At 42.8% G+C, this 20,645-nt stretch overlaps 2 protein-coding genes across 3 annotated transcripts in view; both read right to left on the bottom strand.

Annotated features, from left to right (window-relative positions):
• The window catches only part of LOC308102829 (vesicular inhibitory amino acid transporter-like), a gene marked incomplete at both ends in the record, with an annotated part of 18,404 nt that extends 14,478 nt beyond the window's left edge, over positions 1–3,926 (bottom strand). Inside the window, 3 exons of the mRNA XM_080452683.1 lie at positions 1,470–1,933; positions 2,026–2,311; positions 3,780–3,926. Of these exons, the coding sequence (XP_080308809.1) occupies positions 1,470–1,933; positions 2,026–2,311; positions 3,780–3,926 (897 nt within the window). The remainder of the gene's footprint in view (positions 1–1,469; positions 1,934–2,025; positions 2,312–3,779) is intronic.
• A 2,660-nt stretch (positions 3,927–6,586) lies between these two features.
• LOC308103175 (frizzled-3-like) overlaps positions 6,587–20,645 on the bottom strand; it is a 31,811-nt gene continuing 17,752 nt past the window's right edge. The window contains exons 5-9 of one of the 2 annotated variants that reach the window (XM_080453067.1): positions 19,899–20,198; positions 18,921–19,172; positions 10,252–10,403; positions 9,162–9,419; positions 6,587–8,264 (exon numbers count right to left, since the gene is read on the bottom strand). In XM_080453067.1, coding sequence (XP_080309193.1) covers positions 8,006–8,264; positions 9,162–9,419; positions 10,252–10,403; positions 18,921–19,172; positions 19,899–20,198 — 1,221 coding nt within the window. In that variant the 3' untranslated portion in view covers positions 6,587–8,005. Of the gene's footprint in view, positions 8,265–9,161; positions 9,636–10,251; positions 10,404–18,920; positions 19,173–19,898; positions 20,199–20,645 lie in introns of both variants that reach the window. The other variant, XM_080453068.1, reaches the window with a different exon arrangement.

Genomic DNA, 20,645 nt, shown 5'->3' with positions numbered 1-20,645 from the left:
ATCTGCAAAAACTGACTCATATACTGATACAGAAACATATTGGCTATATATTATCGCTGTCGGGTGGAAATCTTGTATGTTCCTTTTTTATTATTATTTAAAAACAATTAAAAATCATGAAAATAGCCAATCTACAAGCTGTAATTATTAATAATTAAGAAATACTCTATTTTAAAGAGTGAAAAATCAACTAAAGTCATTATTAGTGCAAGTTCAATCACATTTCATTTGAATGAAAATAAATTGTGGGGAAAATACATAAAATCTCTAATCTGTGAATCTAATGTGATTTATTATGACCTGTCTATACTTTTACATCTATGCCCCCCCCCCCCCATTTTTTTATTTTTTAAAAAGACTTTAAAAAGACTCGAGACTTGACTCGGACTCGACCCTCAAAGACTTGACTCGGACTCGACTCGACTCAACCCTCAAAGACTTGAGACTCGACTCGACTCGAGCCTCAAAGACTTGAGACTCGACTCGACTCGAGCCTCAAAGACCCGAGACTTGACTCGGACTCGACTCGACTCAACCCTCAAAGACTTGAGACTTGACTCGACTCGAGCCTCAAAGACTTGAGACTTGACTCGGACTCGAGCTCAGAGACTCGTGGACATCTCTGGTATGTATTCTCTATGGACACAGAAACACTGGTCCATTACACCTCCGTTATTCAATTTTCAGAGACAACTGTTTGAATTAGGGGTGGGACGATATGGGTACCTCACGATACGATATATATCACGATATTAGGCCCACGATAACAATATATATCACGATATTCGACGATGTTCGATATATTGCGATATCACGATATTCTATATATATTGCAAGAAATTTCACCAACGATATATCACGATATCTGAAAATATCGATATATTGCGATATCACGATATATTGCATGAAAATTCACCAACGATATATCACGATAGTCCTTGTATTCAATTCATAAACACATAAAATAGCACCAAACAGTTCAAAATCATCATTACACAAATACAGAGTAGGAAAAACAACGTATCACAAACTTTTTTTTTTTTTTAATATCGATATTTTTCGGCAGGATATCGATTATTTATCGCGGGAGAAAGTATCGCGATATATCGATATATCGATATATCGTCCCACCCCTAGTTTGAATATGGACGAACGTTTACGGCATAATAAGCTATTAGCATGACTACCATAAGAACACGCTGTCATTTGATCCATTCTTGATGTAATTGTGAACTGTAGCGGTGGCCAAACTCTACAGGACTAGATCAGATCAGTGCGCTGGTCTATCTATTTTTCACATGATGTGCTCTCAGCTTGGCACCTAGCCCAAAAGATGTGTGCTTATCTTCCCCCACAACTGCAAGGTGCAAATCCTGTATCACTGTCCCGGGCTGTGTGACACAGGATCAGAGACAGGCGTATATACAGTTACGTATGTTGTGATAATGCCATCTCGTCTGTGTGCTTACCTGTATGACATTCCAGCCTGCCTCCCAGGTGCTGAGAGTGGGAATGGGACTGGTGTCAGAGTCAGGTCTCCAGGCACCTCTTGGAGGTCCCTCTTCCTGTGGGTCTGTGGAGAGGATGGCGGATCCCTCCAATCCTCTCTCTCCCCTCTCCCCTATCTTTGCTCTCTCCTCACGGCTCGCCAGCCTAGGAGCCAAGCTGTGTGGGGTCTCCTGGGAGGTTCTGCTGCTCCCAACAGCTGCCTTTTTGTTCTCTGTGTGGTCCCGATCCGCCTCAGATAGCGTCTGGTACCGTCTGCTCTCTCTGAACTCTCTAGCACGTTGGTATGATGTCTTATTGGTTTGGTTCTCATCGGGGCTAGCTTTGTCCTCGCTGTAGGCCAAACTGCTACCTCTTCTCTGCACGGGGTGGACCTCAGCGGAGGGTGGCGTTCCTTCGCTGTTACTTCTGGTTTCGTTGAACCCAGCTGGGGAGAGACAGCTGATGCTATGGTACTGGTGCTGGGCCTGATAGAAGTTCCGTCAGTGACGGCCTCTTTAGAAGGTGGACTCTCCTGACCAAAGATGCTGGTGAATCGATCCTTTCCAGGAGATGGTCTGTCTTCTACCGTGGTTGCAGTTAGCTTTTCTAACTGGACGTTTTCACTGGTAGATGTCCTGGTGGCTCCGGAGTCACCGATGCCCAGCTCATGCATCTGGACTAGGACACGTTTGTCTTCTGCAGCTGATGCTGTGGTGTCCTTTGAATTAGTCACCCTCACAGTGTTTAGAGGCAGCATGTTGTCCTCTACATAGGTTCTGTTCAGCTCATCTCTCTGAGTCAGAACCAGGGTCTCTTCATCCTCCTGAAAGAACCTGCCAATGTAAAATCAGCTATTAAAGGGGGTGTTATAGTGTTTGTTCAGTAACATCTGTCCAGTTCTTCAGTAAACAGAAAATACATTTTCAAGTTGGGATACCAATTTTATCCAAGCAGGAGAGCGAATCCCACAATCCCAGCTTCAATTTTATAGTGTTCCAGTTCCAATTTTTCTGTTTCATCAATTACACTTGTATGTTCTCTGACCTGATAAAATTAGTATCCCAACTGAAAATGTATTTTCTGTTTACTAAAGAGCTGGAGAGACAGGGACACCCCTGTTACTGAACAATCACTCTGTAGTCTATAGCCATGATCAGAATAAAGAGCTATTTATCACTTATTTTAACAAGTGATCGGCTATTTAGGGCGAATACATTTGGTGTAGAGGAGAAAAAGAGCGAAACTACTAGAACCCGGCTCAGCCAGGTTTTGCGGTCAAGTATTCCTTTCTAGTCCAAAATTTGGGAAGAAAAAAAGAAACGGCTAACCATCTCCAAGCTGCAAAGAAATAAATATCATGAAAAACATTCACAACCAACCCTGTGCTAAGATTAATGGACCCTCACTCCCTGATCCAGAATCTCTTGGCTCCGTCTGAATAGAGTGACCTCAAGTATTTGGAACATTTGGACAGTGGCACAATGCTATGTCCCCACACTCATATTCACAATGACAAAATGACTGTGTGGTTGATGTAAGGATAAGGATAATTCCTTTTAACAGGTCGTTCATGAAAGTCCTTGCGGTCTTGTTTCCAATGAGAACCTGTGAGCAATTGGGGTTAAGAGTCTTGCTCAGGGACAAATTTCATTTCATCGGCACATATGCTGGCATAGCCTGGAATCGAACCTGGGGCAACCAGGGCCAGCTGGTTCCCTAGGCGGGCTCACTAACCACTCAGCTATGGCCGCCCCCTTGTTCAGGCTTGTTTGTCTTGGTTCGAGGGGACGTCAGCAAATACACACAGAGGGGAGTTCACTCAATTGCATGAATATAAAATACAAGAAAAAACATAATACGTTATAAGTGAATATAACGGTGTATAAGTGTAAATGTATAAGTTACTAATGCACTACACTTTTTCTCTGAATTTGGTGTATGTGTTTACTTCACTCTGGATAAGCGTCTGCTAAATACCTAAATAGTATAGCTGTATAACAACAAAATTCTAAATAGATAATATTAACCACTTTCAGCCTGTACTGGCATTTCACTATGGGTGAATATTTTAAAACATCTTTTAAAAATAAAAAATAAAGGTTTTGCTTTTTACAAAAATAGCACAAGTAGCAGATCTATAGAGCTTATAAATCGGCTATTTTTGTGTGACATGTCATACAATGAATCATAAAATAGAGCTTAAATGGTTAGTAATAATTGAAATTATACAGGAAAAATCAACTCACCTAGCTGTCCAGTCATTCCCCAGCCTTGCTGCAGCCCATCCCCACAGTGACCAGACCCTCCAGGGTTGACCCGAGGTCCAAGCCCGCAGATGAGATCCCATCATCAGCCTCACTGTCTTCTGATTCAGCCTCTCTTGCCTCTGGAGGTCCAGGGGTCTGGGGGCATTCCGAACCTGGTGGTCCCTGCACCATAATGCATTCTCACACACACACGCACGCACGCACGCACGCACACACACACACACACACACACACACACACACACAGTGCGGTCGGTGAAGTGATTGACGTTAGTTAGAAGTTAGTGAGCTCGGGCATTATAATGGTCAAGTGTTCTGAACACTCTGATAGACAAACAGATCTCTGCAGGAGTAAACACACATAATAGCCTGCACAGTAATTAAATACTAGGCTAACAGAGTTGGAGAAGTCCGTCAAACTATCTCCTCCACTCATAAAAATACTATACCCTTCAGTGGTTCTGTAACCCTGAGGTTCATTAAAACATGCTGGTATTTGTGTCATAGCACATGGGAGCCATTTAGAGGCCAAGACTACTGCTTGAGAAATGCTGTTACAGTCAATCAATTAACTCTATTTACTTTCTGCACTAGGTGGACAGAGACCAGCCCACAGTAATTTGTGTGGAATGAGATATTGTGTGAGAGAGTAATTATTCATAGCATATTTGTATTGTGTATATACATATATATGTAGATAAATTACTGATAGCATTCTTTCTGTGTTGGTGGGGAAATGTAAGGTTTGTGCGTGATGAATCTAAAACTTGCCTTACATTTAGGAAGGGGGAAACAATAATTGACAATTATGAATTCCACTTAATAAACTTACAATATCACTGGTGTTCACCGTTCACTTAGGCTACAGGGTTGGGAAAAGCTATCTAAAACTTAAAATGCAATCAAAAAACCATAATTGAAGTTGCACAAAGACGTGTGTCTTTTCAACAAACGTCTCTACCCACTGGGCACACATACAAGTTACAACAACGCCCAAACGCCGTGCATATGCCGTCCAAACGACGTCCGAGTCAGACGCGAGTCGACGTCGTTTCAAGGTATTTTTTGCAAAACAGCTGCTGACTGAGGTCTGACTCGGACGTCGTATGGACGGCGTATGCACGGCGTATGGGCGTTGTATTGTGCCCAGTGGGCAAAGAGATATCTGTTGAAAAGACACGTCTTTTACAACGTCGATACGACGTCGTCGCAAAACGCTAATAGGATGGGTGAATTACGAAATGGTAAAATCCCCCCCACCCCCTCTAAATTCAATAAATCTAAGATATGATTGCTATTAACTACCTGTGACATCATCAGCAGAGATTCTAAGGCAGTTCTACTCTGTAACAGTAAAGGGGTTTCAGGGGAAACCAGCAAAATGAGGAATAATATATAAAAGACTGTCTTGCTAATAAAGCGTCATGTCTCTCATATTTTACAATGTATTTGATATTACCTTTATATTATTTAATAAATTATGCATTTCATCCTCTATATATTGTCCAGCAACCTTTCAGCAGGTGTCTTCTAGTGCTTTTGAGTTGTTCTTTTGTATTTTAGCATGGAAAATGTCAAAGTAATCCAGCAATGAACTGTAGGAGGACTGGGATTCGAACATTACATGGAACCTCTGCTATGAAAGTCTGATCTTCAGACCACTACAGCATCTCAACCTAGGTAACACTGGTGCTTTTACTTTCTTTTGTATTTTAACTTTGAAAAAGTACCACCCCAGATAGCAAAAGTTGTTAAATCAACGTCGATTTTTGGTTAAGGTTGAAGATTGATGGTGGATCAACCTTAAATGTTGAAAAGATGTCATTAAATCATTTCTACTTTGGTACTTGGTACTTTTCTTTGAAAAAAAACAAGACTCGTGCAACATAATTTGGCAAGACACACAATCTCTGGTTTACTTCCCGTATCTGCATAGTCTTTCTTGCGTCTTCAATCTGTCGTCATACTGACATGATACTGTAATGATACTTACCATGATACTACTGACATAATACTTACCATGATACTGTCATGACACCGACATGATAGTAACATGACACCGACATGATACTGACATAATACTTACCATGATACCGTCATGACACCGACATGATACTGACCATGATACTGACAGCATGCTACATACACTGTGCTAGACCGAGTATTTTACAAGGGTCGCAATCCTGCAGAAATACTTTATTTATAAACTGCTCCCCCTGGATCCCATTGGCTACAATGCATTCCATCAAACTTGTGGCATTGGCCACAAGTGCCTTGGCATTGGGCATGTTATTGCATGGGGGAAATACTGTAGGCTCTCTCTCTCTCTCCCCATCCCTCTCTCTCTTGCTGAATTATCTCTTGTCTGAGGTTGTGTTAACACCTGGCTAAGCAAGATGAACCACAGAGGCTTTGCACACGGTGGTAGGCAGGAACTTTACCCCTGTTCCAGCTGAATAATTTCTAAGTTCTTATGACATTCATGGCTGTGGGTCACTCACTAACAAAGTTCCAGTCACTGAGTGTTCTATAAATGTGAAAAGAGACAGTATAATCCAGTTTCAAATTATCCATTTGTTACTCGGAGAGTGTGCAAATGCAACTAATGTTAAATTAACACTAAGGATTTTACAGTGTAGGATTAGGGGGGACCCATGAACTCGGGATCAGTCCCTTGGAGAACTCGTCATGACTCCCATGAACATTTCAATAAAATTGAGAATTGTTACGAATATGAGCTCAGCATCTGTGTGGTTATATATTTCTCTAACCCATTTGCCATGTTTTCAGAAAACTTTATTACAAATTTCACAAATTTCACACCCACAAAGGTTCAAATGTTCTTCATCTATCCACATATGCCACTAGAAAAAACTTAGGGCTAACGTTTTATCTACAAGTAAGGATACACTTTTGTAAAGAGGGACAAACTATTGACAAGTCTACATGAATTCAAGGGGCGAAAAACGCAGGCTATCTTATTTCATTTGTAAGGCAGGAGTTATTTTCCAAGACAGCCCTTGAATAAAAAAATGGCCAAGAAACCAGTCCAAACTTAAAATGCCGCTTTCCCTTCTGGCATGGATAAATACACATCTTGGCCAACTGGAATCATATCAAGTGCAACGAAAACAGCCAATTAATAAAGATAACCTCAACAGACTCGACTCTTGTCATTAGTGTGAAACATTAACTTGTGGAAAAATGTTTGCTCAATATTCCATGATAACAACTTTACTGTTGACAGATTTGTGGAAAATAAATCTTTCAGTCAAATTCACTTGCAGTTCTTTAACAAAGGCAAATAATTGCAGATGAGAAATATTTGAAACACACAATGCATTCTTTTCTAATGCCAACCTTCAGTGATGACATGGCAAAAGTCTTTTAGAAATACCCTGTTTTAAGCCCCCCTGAGTGCTGGAATGTACAGATGATAAGAAAAGGCTCATCAAGTGTCCAAGGTTCTCAAAGCAGTTTTCCTTCATTCAGAGCACATTTAGAATCCTTTATACAGATTTTCATACAGTACTAGGAAAGACAATCCACAAGTGTAGTCTCTTGATAAGAGTTAAGTCACATTTTTTCTTGGTCGGCTCAGTAGCATAGGTCCAACAACTGTAGTTGTAGTCATCTTCAAGTTCATATATCCATGTATCAACCTAGGGCAAAGGGTTCCCAAAAGAATCACAGTAAAATGATCTTTCTTCCGTTGTAAGACAAAGGGAGAAAGATATGCTTGAATTATCTAAATTATTTTTGGACAAAGCCAAGTGCCTTTGTTTCAGTAAAGCTTGGGGGACGTTTTAAGGCGTCAAGACACGGGCAGTTCCATCGGTTTGGCTCGCTGTATATTAAGCCTCATGCTCTGCTAACCTTTGAACAAATTATAACATTCCCGGCAATGTTTCATCTCATAGCTCCTTATCTTGAAAAGATCTGTCAGGACGAGATAACTGTAAACAAATTTGCTGCAAATTTAGTTTGATCTACTTTTGTATATTACTTTGTATAGTAGAGTCAGTATGCGTTCACTTGAACCCATTTCCCTCTAGCTTATTATGGGGACATTCACATTCCTTAGCTCAGTCGTAAAACAGAGAAAAGGCTGTCGTTTCCACTAACTTATATTCATCCACCCAATCTCATTAGATTTACGTGGATGTGCCAAAGGGATGTCTCATTCCATCCTTGACATCACCTGTTCATTCTGTTCTTTGCTGCCTGAAGCTTTTCTAGTTCTTCTCCACTTCAGGCCGTGGCACCATCTTCTTCAAGAACCCTGTGGATTCCGTTTCCAGGAACACTCTGAATGGTGTGGGCAGTGTTGCTAAGGTCTCTGATGCTGCTGTGACGCGATTGACTCTCCAGTCGCTGGGTGGAGCCGTGTCGTGATAGGCTGTCCAGGCGGTTGGTGCTGCAGTTTTTGGACAGTGATTGGTCGTTGAGGCGAGGCATGCTTCCATAGGGTAGCCGGTCTTCTGCAGCCCGGAAACTGCAGGCGGTGTATCTGTGAGGAAGAGGAGTACATGTTACCCTTGATTTAACAACGTTAAGTATAAATCACCATTTAGAGTCCAATAGACGCAGATAGAGCCATCACAGATGTCACATTCTCAGCCATTTGACCTTTATTAGACACCTACCTCCACCCTCATAGCCAAATCCATGCAAACACATTGAGTATCCCCACCTGTCATCACATCCACCCCATGCATACACATTGTGTATCCCCACCTGTCATCAAATTGTCCTGAACTGTTGTCACATCCACCCCCATGAACACACACATAGGATTTTCCCACCTGTCATCACATCCACCCCCATGCAGACACATTGTGTATCCCCACCTGTCATTACTTCCACTTCCACAATGCCATTCTACACTATGTCGTCCAATGTTAAAACCATAACAAAAATGCCATGCTACACTATGTCCACCAATGTGAAAAAATATATTTTTTAAATGCTATGCTACACTATAGCCTCCTTTCCATATGCATGGACTTACCTAGGCCCACCCCACACCGACCACCACAGCAACGGTTTCCACTACAATGAAGTGGGTAGAGTGGTGTGTAAGTGGTACTAAACTGGTGGCCAATGTAAAAAAAACACCTCCAATGTAAAAAAAAAAATGCCATGCTACACTATGCCGTCCAATGTAAAAAACATTTTTAAAAAATGCCATGCTACACTATGCCGTCCAATGTAAAAAACATTAAAAAAAAATGCCATGCTACACTATGCCGTCCAATGTAAAAAACATTAAAAAAATATGCCATGCTACACTATGTCGTCCAATGTAAAAAACATTAAAAGAAATGCCATGCTACACGCTACAGTACACATCGTGTATCCCCACCCGTCATGACATCCACCCCCATGCATTCACGCTGCTCCCTACCTGCCGTCTCGGGAGCGGTGGAGGCTGCCGTGGTAGCTGCTCATCTTGGAGCGGGCGCTGCGGACAGAGCCGGCGCGGCTGGTGCTGCCGCTGGGCGGCTCGTCCAGCATGGCCAGGTGGGTGGAGGAGGCGAGGGTGGACGTCCCCTGGGTGGAGGTGCCCCGCGACTTCCTCACGATGGGCGCGTTGGGGTCCCGCAGCAGCAGCTGGGCGAAGTCGGGCTCCCGCAGCACCTGGCGGCTCTCGTTCACCATCCGGCTAACGGAGGGAGGGGCAGGAGGCGGAAAGGGGGAGGAGGTGCAGACGCATGAATCGGAGGAGGAGGAGGAGGAGAAGGGGAGCGGAGGGAGGGAGGGCAGGGAGAGACGCAGGAGGGTGGTGAGAGACAGGGGGAAGGTGGTGGGGCGCGGGGCGGCGTGGAAGAACAGGAAGGAGGAGCGGGTGGAGCAAGGGGCGGGAGAGGGAGTTAATGCTCTGAATACACGGAGGGTGGAGGTGGGAGTGAGTGCAGAGAGGGGTCTGCGGTCACTAGGACTACACAGAACCTGGAGCCATGTCAACCAGCCTCACAGCAGACGTCCCACAACGTTCACACCACCTTTTCATTTCAACACAGGAAGCAGTCACAACAGTATTTGTAAACCAGCATTTTAACCCATCAAGACCTGAGGCAGATTCTACAAATGCGTTCTAAATCAGTAGTTCTCACACTCAAAAATGTTCAAAAATAGCAGATATTCAAGCTCGCAGCGCGGCACGAAGTGACGTGCTGTAAGCTTGTATATCTGCTATTTTTGAATAGCCCACGCAAAAATCTAAAATGACACAGATGCTTACACGGATTTAATGGTTTAACCATTTTAATCAAAAACGAGCTTGTAGATCCGCTATTTTCGTTATTCGTCATACGACAAAGTATATAGGGCTTAGGTTAATCTGCTTGGAATACCAGACAGGCGGTAAAAATAAATTGCAATATCACAATGATAACTGAAATCTGCTACATGTTACGTTGCCGTGTGACATTTCTGACAACAATGTACAATAATAATAACCACAACGTCCATGCAGGATGGTTTTTAATACGTACTCTTTGCGGCGGCGCTTGCCATGGAAGAAGCTGGCCCATTCGAAGCAGGTCTTCTTGCTGCCGATCCAGAAGACAGAGGGGATGCCGGCGGTCAGCATCATGAGGTACTTGACCAGGAATAAGACCAGGTCTGGACGTTTGGTCCTCTCCACCTACAGGAACAACACACAGCATGAGACAGTGTTTCCCAAACATGGGTCGCAGACTTATTTGTATGTGTCACAAATAAATGTCATTTTCTTTTTAAGGGGGGGGGGGGCTTGGGTCCCGGGGAGACATGTCTTTTGGGTCTCGTGCTGAAAAAGATTGGGAACCCCTGGGATAAGGGATTAAAAGACAGAACAATACCACTTTATTAATCCATCAGGGCAATTAGATTAAAGGCCAGTCCACACCAATGCAACTACTTGCAACCATTATCAATTAGGAGTTGCATTGGTGTGGACTGGCCTTAAAACTGTTTTGCTGCAAGGAGTTGCGATATTGGTGCGTTCTGGCCTTTAGGGCACCATAAAAACAGACAAGAAACAGGCATACAATATAGAGTCACAAACAAAGGAGCTACCTGAGACCATATTTACCAGTACAATTGATTGATAAAACTATGACAAATGTAGGTCAAATTAATTAATAAGAAAATAGTCCACTAGTGCATGTGGCAAGCACTAACGCCATAATGTTTGCTTGCAACATTTTGTAAAAATATAATTTCCATCACAAAACAATTAAGCGTCCCATGTCAAAGACATTATGTGCTTTCATTCAAAGGCGCGTTATTTGTTTCAGAAAAGTAGTCTTTCATGTTGGTTTCCAGGGAGTCAACTGTGCCTGAAGAGACTTGCTTGAGAGTTCCAGTGAGGGTGTGACTACCCTGTAAAATCCTGAGTTCTCATTTAACTCAGAGAGTGTACAAATGCAACCAAATGGACATAAAGGCTTTTTTGAGGCTTTTACTGTGGATTGTGCGTACACAGTAAAACCCCTACGGGTCCATTTTCACACTCTCAGCGTTAAATTAATCCAGATTTTGCTGCGTATGCAGGGATGAATAGATTTAGTGTGTGTGTGTGTGTGTGTGTGTGTGTGTGTGTGTGTGTGTGTGTGTGTGTGTGTGTGTGTGTGTGTGTGTGTGTGTGTGTGTGTGTGTGTGTGTGTGTGTGTGTGTGTGTGTGTAGTGTACTGACTCTAAGCCCCAAATGCGCCTTACTAATGTTTTTTTTTTTTTTTTTATCTAAATTTTTATCCCACGATTTTTGTAACCCTATTTTTTACACCCAGTGCCAATTGTCTATGTAATCCTGGTCACTACCTTCCCTCTGCCAACCTAGGGAGGCCAGGGCCGAGCTCATGCCTCCTTCAATGCATGAGAGCCAACTGACCTTCTTGTCACCTGACAGGGGAGAGTTTCCCTGGTTGGACGTAGCGCGTGGAAGGAACACGTTATTCCAACCAGTTCCCTTCCCCTCCATCAGGCGCCCCGGCTGGCCAGGGGGAGGCAGTATAGTGACCAGGATTACTGCATGTTTTTGTGAGGGTACCTACCCTAGGAGACACGGGGAGAACATGCAAACTCTACACAGAAAGGCCCTTTCGCCAGCGCCTTACTAATGTTAAGCAATGACAGTGAAATAAAATGCAAGTAAAGATGTAACCCCTCCCTTCCTCCATTAATGCCTTAAGGAATTGGGTTAACGTTATAGAGCGGTTGTTTGGAGTCGTGTGGAAGGGAGTAGAAGAGTAGACCGTATCGTGTGAGCTTGTCTGCAGGCAACTATGATAGCCGTGCACTTTACTGTTATTGAGTCATGCATGCACACTACAGTATGTACATGTCTGACGTAAGTTCACGCTTGTGGACATTATCACATCAGTGTGTGTGTGTGTGTGTGTGTGTGTGTGTGTGTGTGTGTGTGTGTGTGTGTGTGTGTGTGTGTGTGTGTGTGTGTGTGTGTGTGTGTGTGTGTTCACCCTCATCAGTGCAACTACCGAGCAAGCTTTACGCTGGAGGCATAAACACAGAGGCAGCTGACACAGTGCCATCCCTCTATCCCTCTCCAGTGGTGTACAGTAACTAAGTACATTTACTCATCACGACAATGCGTGGCGATGTGAGCTTGTAGATCTACTATTTTCAAAAGATTTTTCATACATTTGAAAACTTGTGAAATGGGACATTCTGTATAATGAGTACTTTCTACTTTTGGCACTTTAAAAGTACATTTTGGTGCCAATACTTTTGTGCTTTTTACTCAAGTAAATTTTTTATTTAACTTTAACAGAGTATTTCTACATTGCCGTATTGATACTTTTACTCAAGTAAGAAATCCTTGCAAAGGGAGCACCTGTGCCGTGCTCCTGTACAGATATCGTTGCTGTCGGGTGGAAACCTTGTATGTCCCAAAACCGTTCCCATTTTATTTCACTACTTTTGTGTGACACTCTTGCAGGATGAAGTAAGGGCATTCATTTACGGAAAAAAACATAAAAAGTTGAACATGGAGATTTTCTGAGGTTTTCTGCCCGACAGCGACGATATGCAAGCTCCGTGGCACAGTTTCCACTGTGCTCTTCTCAGCTGCTTAATGAAATGACAGACGTCAGGATCAGGTTATGGATGGGATATAACTGTGAGTAATCCCACCCATACGTCTATCTGACATAGTTAGCTGCTAGCTCCAGAAGCACTCTGCTCATTCTCTCGTATTGTCTCCATCAATCCTTCCCTCTATCGCTATCCTTTCAGTCTGTCTCTCTCTCTCTCTCTCATTATGGGTGGACCAGACAAACGCAGAGAGCCTAGCCCTAGTGGTCTACCACTGATGAGGCTCATTACTCAGGCTCAGATGGAGATAAGAAAAACAGATTCACTGTAGGGGTGCATCAGTAAATCAAACTAATCGATTAAATGGATTATAAAAAATATTAGTGAAGATACAGCAGCTGATCTACAAGCTCAAAAAGTGTAGGGCTCGAGAGACTCCTCAATCAGACTAATCAATTTAGTAGATTATAAAAAATCTATTCGTTTTTTTTTGCATTGATTCGTTGATCAATAGAAGAAAAAAAGACATGCTTCTCGATTATTCAACTAGTCAAAAAAAGTAGTAGCGTAATCGCTAAGAAAATAATTGATAGTTGCAGCACTAAATCACTGCAAAAAGAAAGTTCTTCTCAGATCTGTCATAGCGTCCCTTAAGGCATTCAACTCAATGAGTAATTTGACATACCCATTTAAACATCCAGAGTAGTAGCACAGTGAGCTGCAGTACTGGGTGCAACTCACCGTACATAAAGTGTGTTCCCATTACTGAGCCTGAACTCAGTCAGAAAATAGCTACATGAAACTGGGAACTCAGCCTAAGCCTCCGTTCTTTTGTCAAATCCCATCTGTTTCTAGCCAACCGCAGCTACAACAGTGTTGTACGGGAATGTGTGTGTAGGTCGGGGTAGCGAACTGTAGCAGTGAGTTGTGTGGTAAAGTGAGTAAAGGACACAGCCTGCAGGAGAAGCTTTTAAGATAAATATAGACAGGAACTGTAAGCCTTTGCAGCCTCCTGATGGACCTTTGCTTTGTGTGGGCATTTGCTTTTGTATGTGTGTGTGTGTATAGTGCGAGAGTGTGTGAGCATTAAAGTGTGTGTGTGTATTGATATAATGTATTATGCATCAAACTAACCTCTACACCTACACAGTAGCCAACATAGCACATTTCATCCACCACACTGACACACCCTGACAAACACACACAATCGCTACAAGGCTTTATCAGGATCATTTTCTAATACTCCATTTTGACATTGCACTTTCTCATCATTCACAATTTCCTTTCCAGCTGAGATGTTATTACATGTTGTACATATTGCATTTGATTGTTTTCTACTTTCTGCCCTTTGTTTTTCGTTTTTTTGGTGAGATATTTAATAGGCCCCTTGTTGTTTTTATTTATTAATCTCACCAGTTTCTGCATTATTATAAATGCACAAGCAAATACAACTACAGAATATGGGGTGGGGGATTGAGAAGGCTGAGAATCACTGCACTAAATAGTATACAGTATATTTAAATAATGTAGCTGACATCTCTGTGTCTCTGTATGTCAGATGTAGTGTGGTTCAGCTTGACCCCAGTGCACCCATTCTATTCCAATAGAAACACACAAAGGATTACTACTGAATGCAACTGCATTGCTCTTATTACGCAGGATTTGCGTGACAGATTAACTGCAGGATTGAATGCATGTGAATGCATCTCCTCCTCCCAGCATAAGACTCAGCTGTTTGTTGAGAGCTGCATGTATGCACAGACAGATGCTCAGATACCCAACATGCAAATGTGAGTAAATGTACACACAAACACGAGATGACGCGCCCGAATATTCATGCACATGAGAACACACTTACAAATGTACACACAAACGCCCATCCCGTGAAAGCAATCTAATGCGTTGTTGTGTGACATGACATCATAAGCCATATTATCCCTGTTGGGGGGACAAACACACACACACACACACACACACACACACACACACACACACACAGATGTTGTGGTGGGTCATCTATGGCCATGTCTCTGTTGGGGGTGGTGCTGCCAGATTTTGTGAGAGAAATAAGCAACCAGGTCTAAGAAAACAAGCCCAAACGAAGCTTCTAGGCCACATGAGCACTTTAAACATAATACTGTATAGACTAATCCACAGAAGCGCTGCCTGTAGGCTGCGGTGTCGCGGTGCGGACACCGCAGCTATGTCTGCCTACAGGCAGCACGTCTGTGGATTCGTGTATACAGTATTATTGAAAATAGCCAACCTACAAGCCCACAACGCGTCGCATTGTGATCTTGTAGATCTGAAAAATGAAAATGAAAATATTTGAGAACCACTGGTTCTGGTAAAGCCCAAATAAGCTACTATACTTTAGAAACAAGCCCCAAAAAACGCAACCACCAATATTTACAAACAACTTTATAGAAAAAGAAGCCCAAAGTCGCTTATAATAAGTGGACATGGCAACACTGGCTGGGGGTGGTACAGACAGATAAGGCACTGTGCCAAGCCTTCTAAACCTGAACCACAGGGGCCAGTAGGAAGCAACAGAGACCATTCTCATGATAATCTACAAGGTCACAACAATGGCCTAGTCTCTACGATGTCGCAACGTGTTGCAAGGCAACATGTTGTTTAAGATGAAGGTTGTAGAGCTTCTATTTTCATTACTTTTACGCAACACTGTCATACAATGAAATATAAAATAAGACATTAATTCATGAAAAAACATAAAAATAAAGATATGGAGATACAAGGTTTCTGCCCGACAGTGACCATATGCAAAGTATTGTATTTGCGTAACTTGATGTTGTGATGTATTATATTGTACTGCTTTTACTTTTCTTCGAGCATAGGGGGATTGTCTTTCACCTTGTACAAACTACATTGCTGGTTTTATTACATTTTGTCACATTACAATTCACCAAGACGAAACAATGTCTCTTTCTAGAAATAGGTATCGTGATTGGTTGTGTAAATTAAAAGCTATGACTAAATTACTGATTCTAATGAATTATACTTTCATTAACAACAAACAAAAAACTGAATAAAGGTATAGTCATCAAAGATACCCTTATGGGTCAGTTTGGTTTAATTTTTGCACTCTCAGAGTTAAATCAACACTGAGGATTTTACCGTGTAGATTGGGGTCCCATAGATCATATCAAATGGGGGTCCGTGGCCTAATGATTATCAAACTGGGGGCCCTTGAAATAAAAAAGGTTGAGAATCAGTGCCCTACTCTCTCTCTACGTCGTCCTCAGACGAGCCCTCCATTGGCGTCTCCTGTCATCTGGCCTGCTAGTTTGTGCTTTCCGCACCAGCATCTTTCTTTCGCACATTCACGTACGGCATCAATCCCTTTCCCTGAAGACGGAGAACTTCCAAGCTCACTCAACATTTGATGTTTGAACAGAAGGCAACGTGGTGGGCTGGTCCCATGAGTGGACATGAGACCTGCGTCCCACAATGCTAATTGACTTCACATGACAGAGTCATTCTTTCTTACTGCACTGTGCCCTGTCTTTAATGACTCAATAGACATTGTTTGGTCTCAGTGAGTGGTATTTTGATAATCACCACAAACAGAGGCAGGATGTTGTGGCAAAAGGCCACACAGTAAAATGCAATGTTTTCATTTAACCACTTGAACCCAAGCGTCACTATTCTGGGCATGTCATAATAGACAAACAAATGATCGGATCTACAAGCTCACAGCACGTTGTGTAGTTGCGATGTGTTGTGCGCCTGTAGATCGTCTATTTTCGGTGAAGAGATTTGGTGTGACAGGAAGAAAAGTATATATGGTTTAAGTGGTTAACTCTGAAAGTGTAGCGTTCTGCTTATAACAGAATATCCACAACAGAATGAACGACCTGTGGCTTTATTTAGCAGCGCTGTGCGTACACAGCCTTCATCCACGTCAAAAGACTTTTAACATCGTTATCAGTTTAGGAACTGGCTTGTTTCCTACTGGCCATACCCTTGTTTTTACTCAGAATAAAATTACCTACTGCATGACTGCGCATCAACAGACTCAATGGTCACATTAAAAAAACATGAAACTTGGCAACAACACAGTATATAAAAAAACAACAACAGAGAGCGAGAGACTGTGAGCAACATCTGGTGATACACCTGCACTCTCCTCTCCTCTACCGCCAAAAACAACAAAACAGAAAACAGTAAAAGCGTACGCAGTGATGGCTCTTGTGCGGAGCGGTCGCTGGCAGAGTGAGACGTACAAAGAGGAAAGGAAAACCATTTGAATTATTCACAGCTCCTTCACGTGAGAGGTAGTGAGTGTGGTACAGCCAGAGGCCAACCGCAGCTCTCTGAATTGTTTCATCTATTTCAGACAAGCAACCTGAGAATTACCACTGGGTTCTCTCTCTCCTTGCTGTGTGTGTATGTTTACATGTTTGTTTGCATGTTGGTGCATGTGTGTTTGCACTCATGCGTGTGAGAGAAACGTGAGAGAGACATGAAGACAGTTACTGGGTGAGAAGGAGTAATGGTGTGTGTGTGTGTGTGTAAATGTGTATACAGTATATGTATATGTATATGTATGTGTGTGTGTGTGTGTGTGTGTGTGTGTGTGTGTGTGTGTGTGTGTGTGTGTGTGTGTGTGTGTGTGTGTGTGTGTGTGTGTGTGTGTGTGTGTGCGCGCGTGCGTGCGTGTGTGTGTGCGTGCAAACACCTGTGTGCACACAGGTGTTTGTGAAAAGGCATCTGTTCTTGTACTGTATGTAAGCTGTTCCACTCTAGGTGGGTTGGGAATAGAAACAGGAAGAGCTTAGGGGCAGATAGACATGCCAAGTTATATTTTCTCCTGTTATTTCATGCTTGATGCCGTTCTGAAGTGCTGCACTCAACCTGAATATAGCACTTTGACCTGCTACACCTTGTGTGTGTTCTCTTACACAGTGCATCTGGAGATTATATGAATTGGAAAGTATATGCAATGGACTGATATTAGCTACTCACGCACAATCAAACATAGCACCCCTCACACACCTACTATACTATATATTTGACCCATTAAGACCTAAGGATTCTACAAATGACTTCTAAATCAATACTTCTCACACATTTTTCAATAATCTTCCAAAATAGCAGATGTACAAGCTTGCAGCGCGGCACGAAGTGACACGCTGTGAGTCCACAGATGCTTTCCCGGTTTTAATGGGTTAAACATACCTCACACGTACAGGCACCTGACAATTTTACATACACAAATATATGTATGTAAATAGATGTTGTTTATTTTTTATTTTCTTTAAAGGGACTACACCATGAATTTTAACTTTTTCTTCTTTTTTGTGTGTTTTTGGTCTCCCCTACCTCTCTTCTATCCCCCAAAATACCCCAGTTTGAACACTCAGGCTTTCACAGCAAATCTGGGGTTTTCTGTAAATTGGTCTCAAAACAGGCCAAACTGATTTGGTCCCTGACGTGACGTCACGTCGGGTACAATACCTCCCGTTTTTCAGTTCCAACCAATCTTATTTCTTTCTTATTTTATTTTTTTTACTTTTTCCACACAGAACCAGGAGATAACATGCATACAAACTGGCTCAATAGCGCCCCGTGCCAAACAGGACAATGTGGTATTGCAGGTGAAAGTGCTTTATAAGCCAGAGAGAAGTTAGTTGGAATGAGTATATCTGAGGCTTGATTTAGGCTCAAACCTTTTGAAAAACGTTTGAGGGACATAAACAATATGATATTAAATATCATTATTATTTTTTAAATTCATGGTGTAGTGCCTTTAAGATATTTGAAAAATAAATAAATATATCTCTCTGTCGGATGGAAACCTGGACCAGGATAGCAGATCGACAAGCTCAAAACGTGTCGCGTGTCGCATTTCGAGCTTATTGATCTGCTTGTAGATCTGCTACTTTTGATGCTTTTGTGTGATGCTGTGGTGTGATCAAGTAGGGCATTCATTTACGAAAAAACACAAAAAGTTAGAATACGGAGATAGGAGCTTTCTGCCCAACAGCAACTATATATATATGATCGCCACAATATAAATATTGAGGTATTAGGTCAATAAGAGATGTCCCAGTCCTACGGAGACATAACACATGTGTTGTGTGCCGAGTAGAGACGCGCTCACCTGGAAGGGACAGGGGATGTGGTATTCGCGGCACTTCTCCTGCACCCACGTGGTCTCCCAGACGCTGCGGTGGCCGTTCTCGTACAGGTGGCAGGCCAGCACGGTGAGCAGGGGCACCAGGTACAGCGCCGAGAAGACGCCGATGCGGATCATGAACTTGACCAGTTTCTCCTGGTTCTCCTTCTCCAGGGGGATCTCCATGCGCACGCGGTTCAGCGCCGCGATGCCGGCCAGCAACAGGGCCACGCCCACCTGAGAGGGAGGGAGGGAGGGAAGGGCCGGATTACAGCGCCCGTTGGGATTGCGGAGATGACTAGTGAGAAATGTTTTGATCATACAATTAATCTATGCGATTTATTGAGACCACAAAATGCAGGTAAAAATAAAAAGGAAATAAAGTACAAAATAATGGTAAATGCTGCTCAGAAGGTATCCGAACCTTAACGGACATCTAGAAACGGTTTAGCGTCCAAAACATTATATTTATGGAACAAAGACAAGCATTCACATTCTGGCAAAGTTGTAAATAGCACATTTGATTTGATTTGACTTTACTATCCCTTGGGGAAATTTGTCCTCTTCATTTAACCCACCCTAAAGAGGAGTAAGCAGACACCATGCCACCTTCTTGCTGTGAGCCAACGTTGCTAACCACTGCACCACTCATATTAGACATTTATTTATATAATATGTCACTAAAACAATTATTCCAAAAATGTCATTAGATTATTTTTCTGACAATGAACTGTACAGAATGCGTGGGTTGTACAGTTCTCATTTATTGTCCATATTTTTAAGAATTTCACCATTAAATAACCATCTTAATAAAGGCATGTTACATAAAGGCTTGTTTCGGTGTTAATTCATCCATTTGGAGTGTGCAAATGTAACCAAATGGATATTTACGGGTCCCTTACGGGTCCATTTGCACACTCTCTGAGTTAAAGTAACACTGAGGACTTTAATCATGTCTCTTACCACCACGTTCAGGCCAAGCGGCGCCAGGAGGAACCAACGCAGCGCTGTCACGTCGTAGAGCCCCACGAAGCACACGCCGCTCACGCTGTCCCCCTCGATCTTGTTGAGGGCCAGCAGGGTGACGGTGAGGGCCCCCGGGAGCCCCCAGGCACACGCGTGGAAAAGCAGGGCCTTCTTCTCGATGGCCTCGCTGCCCCACTTGGGCACGGCGGCCAGGAACCAGGTGATGGTGAGGATGACCCACCACACGCTGCCCGCCATGGTGAAGAAGTAGAGAACCATGAAGAGGAGGGTACAAACCTGTTGGGTGAGGGGGAAGAGAGGGAGAGATGAGATGAGATGGAAGAGTAATAGAGGTTAGGTAAAAGCAGCCAAGAGGCCCCTCAGTAAGCAAATTCCACGATTGGGAACTATAATTTTCTGGAATATTGTGCAACTATTAAGTGAAAATAGTCCACTTTATTACTTTTCTGTGTGATTTTGTGGCATCTCAAATTTTCTGAGGAACAAAAGATTCTGCAATCACAAAATGATGTCTTTCTGGGGAAAATAATTAACATGGCCACAGTATGTTTAACCACTTAGTTGATCGGGGTCCTCCAGGGGTCTGTACTTAGTTGGCCTTTTTCCCCTCTACAACAAAACTCTTTGCCCTCTTTGTATTTTTGCAAAATGTTCTCCTATTTTCACAGAAAGTTCGCCTATTTTCACCGAATGTTCGCTTATGACATGGCCAGAATAGGGATG

This window comes from Gymnoscopelus braueri (assembly GCF_963280865.1).
Source record: "Gymnoscopelus braueri genome assembly, chromosome: 16".
Taxonomy (NCBI): domain Eukaryota; kingdom Metazoa; phylum Chordata; class Actinopteri; order Myctophiformes; family Myctophidae; genus Gymnoscopelus; species Gymnoscopelus braueri.
Note: the sequence above shows the minus strand (reverse complement) of the source record. Positions and strands in the feature narration are given on the sequence as shown.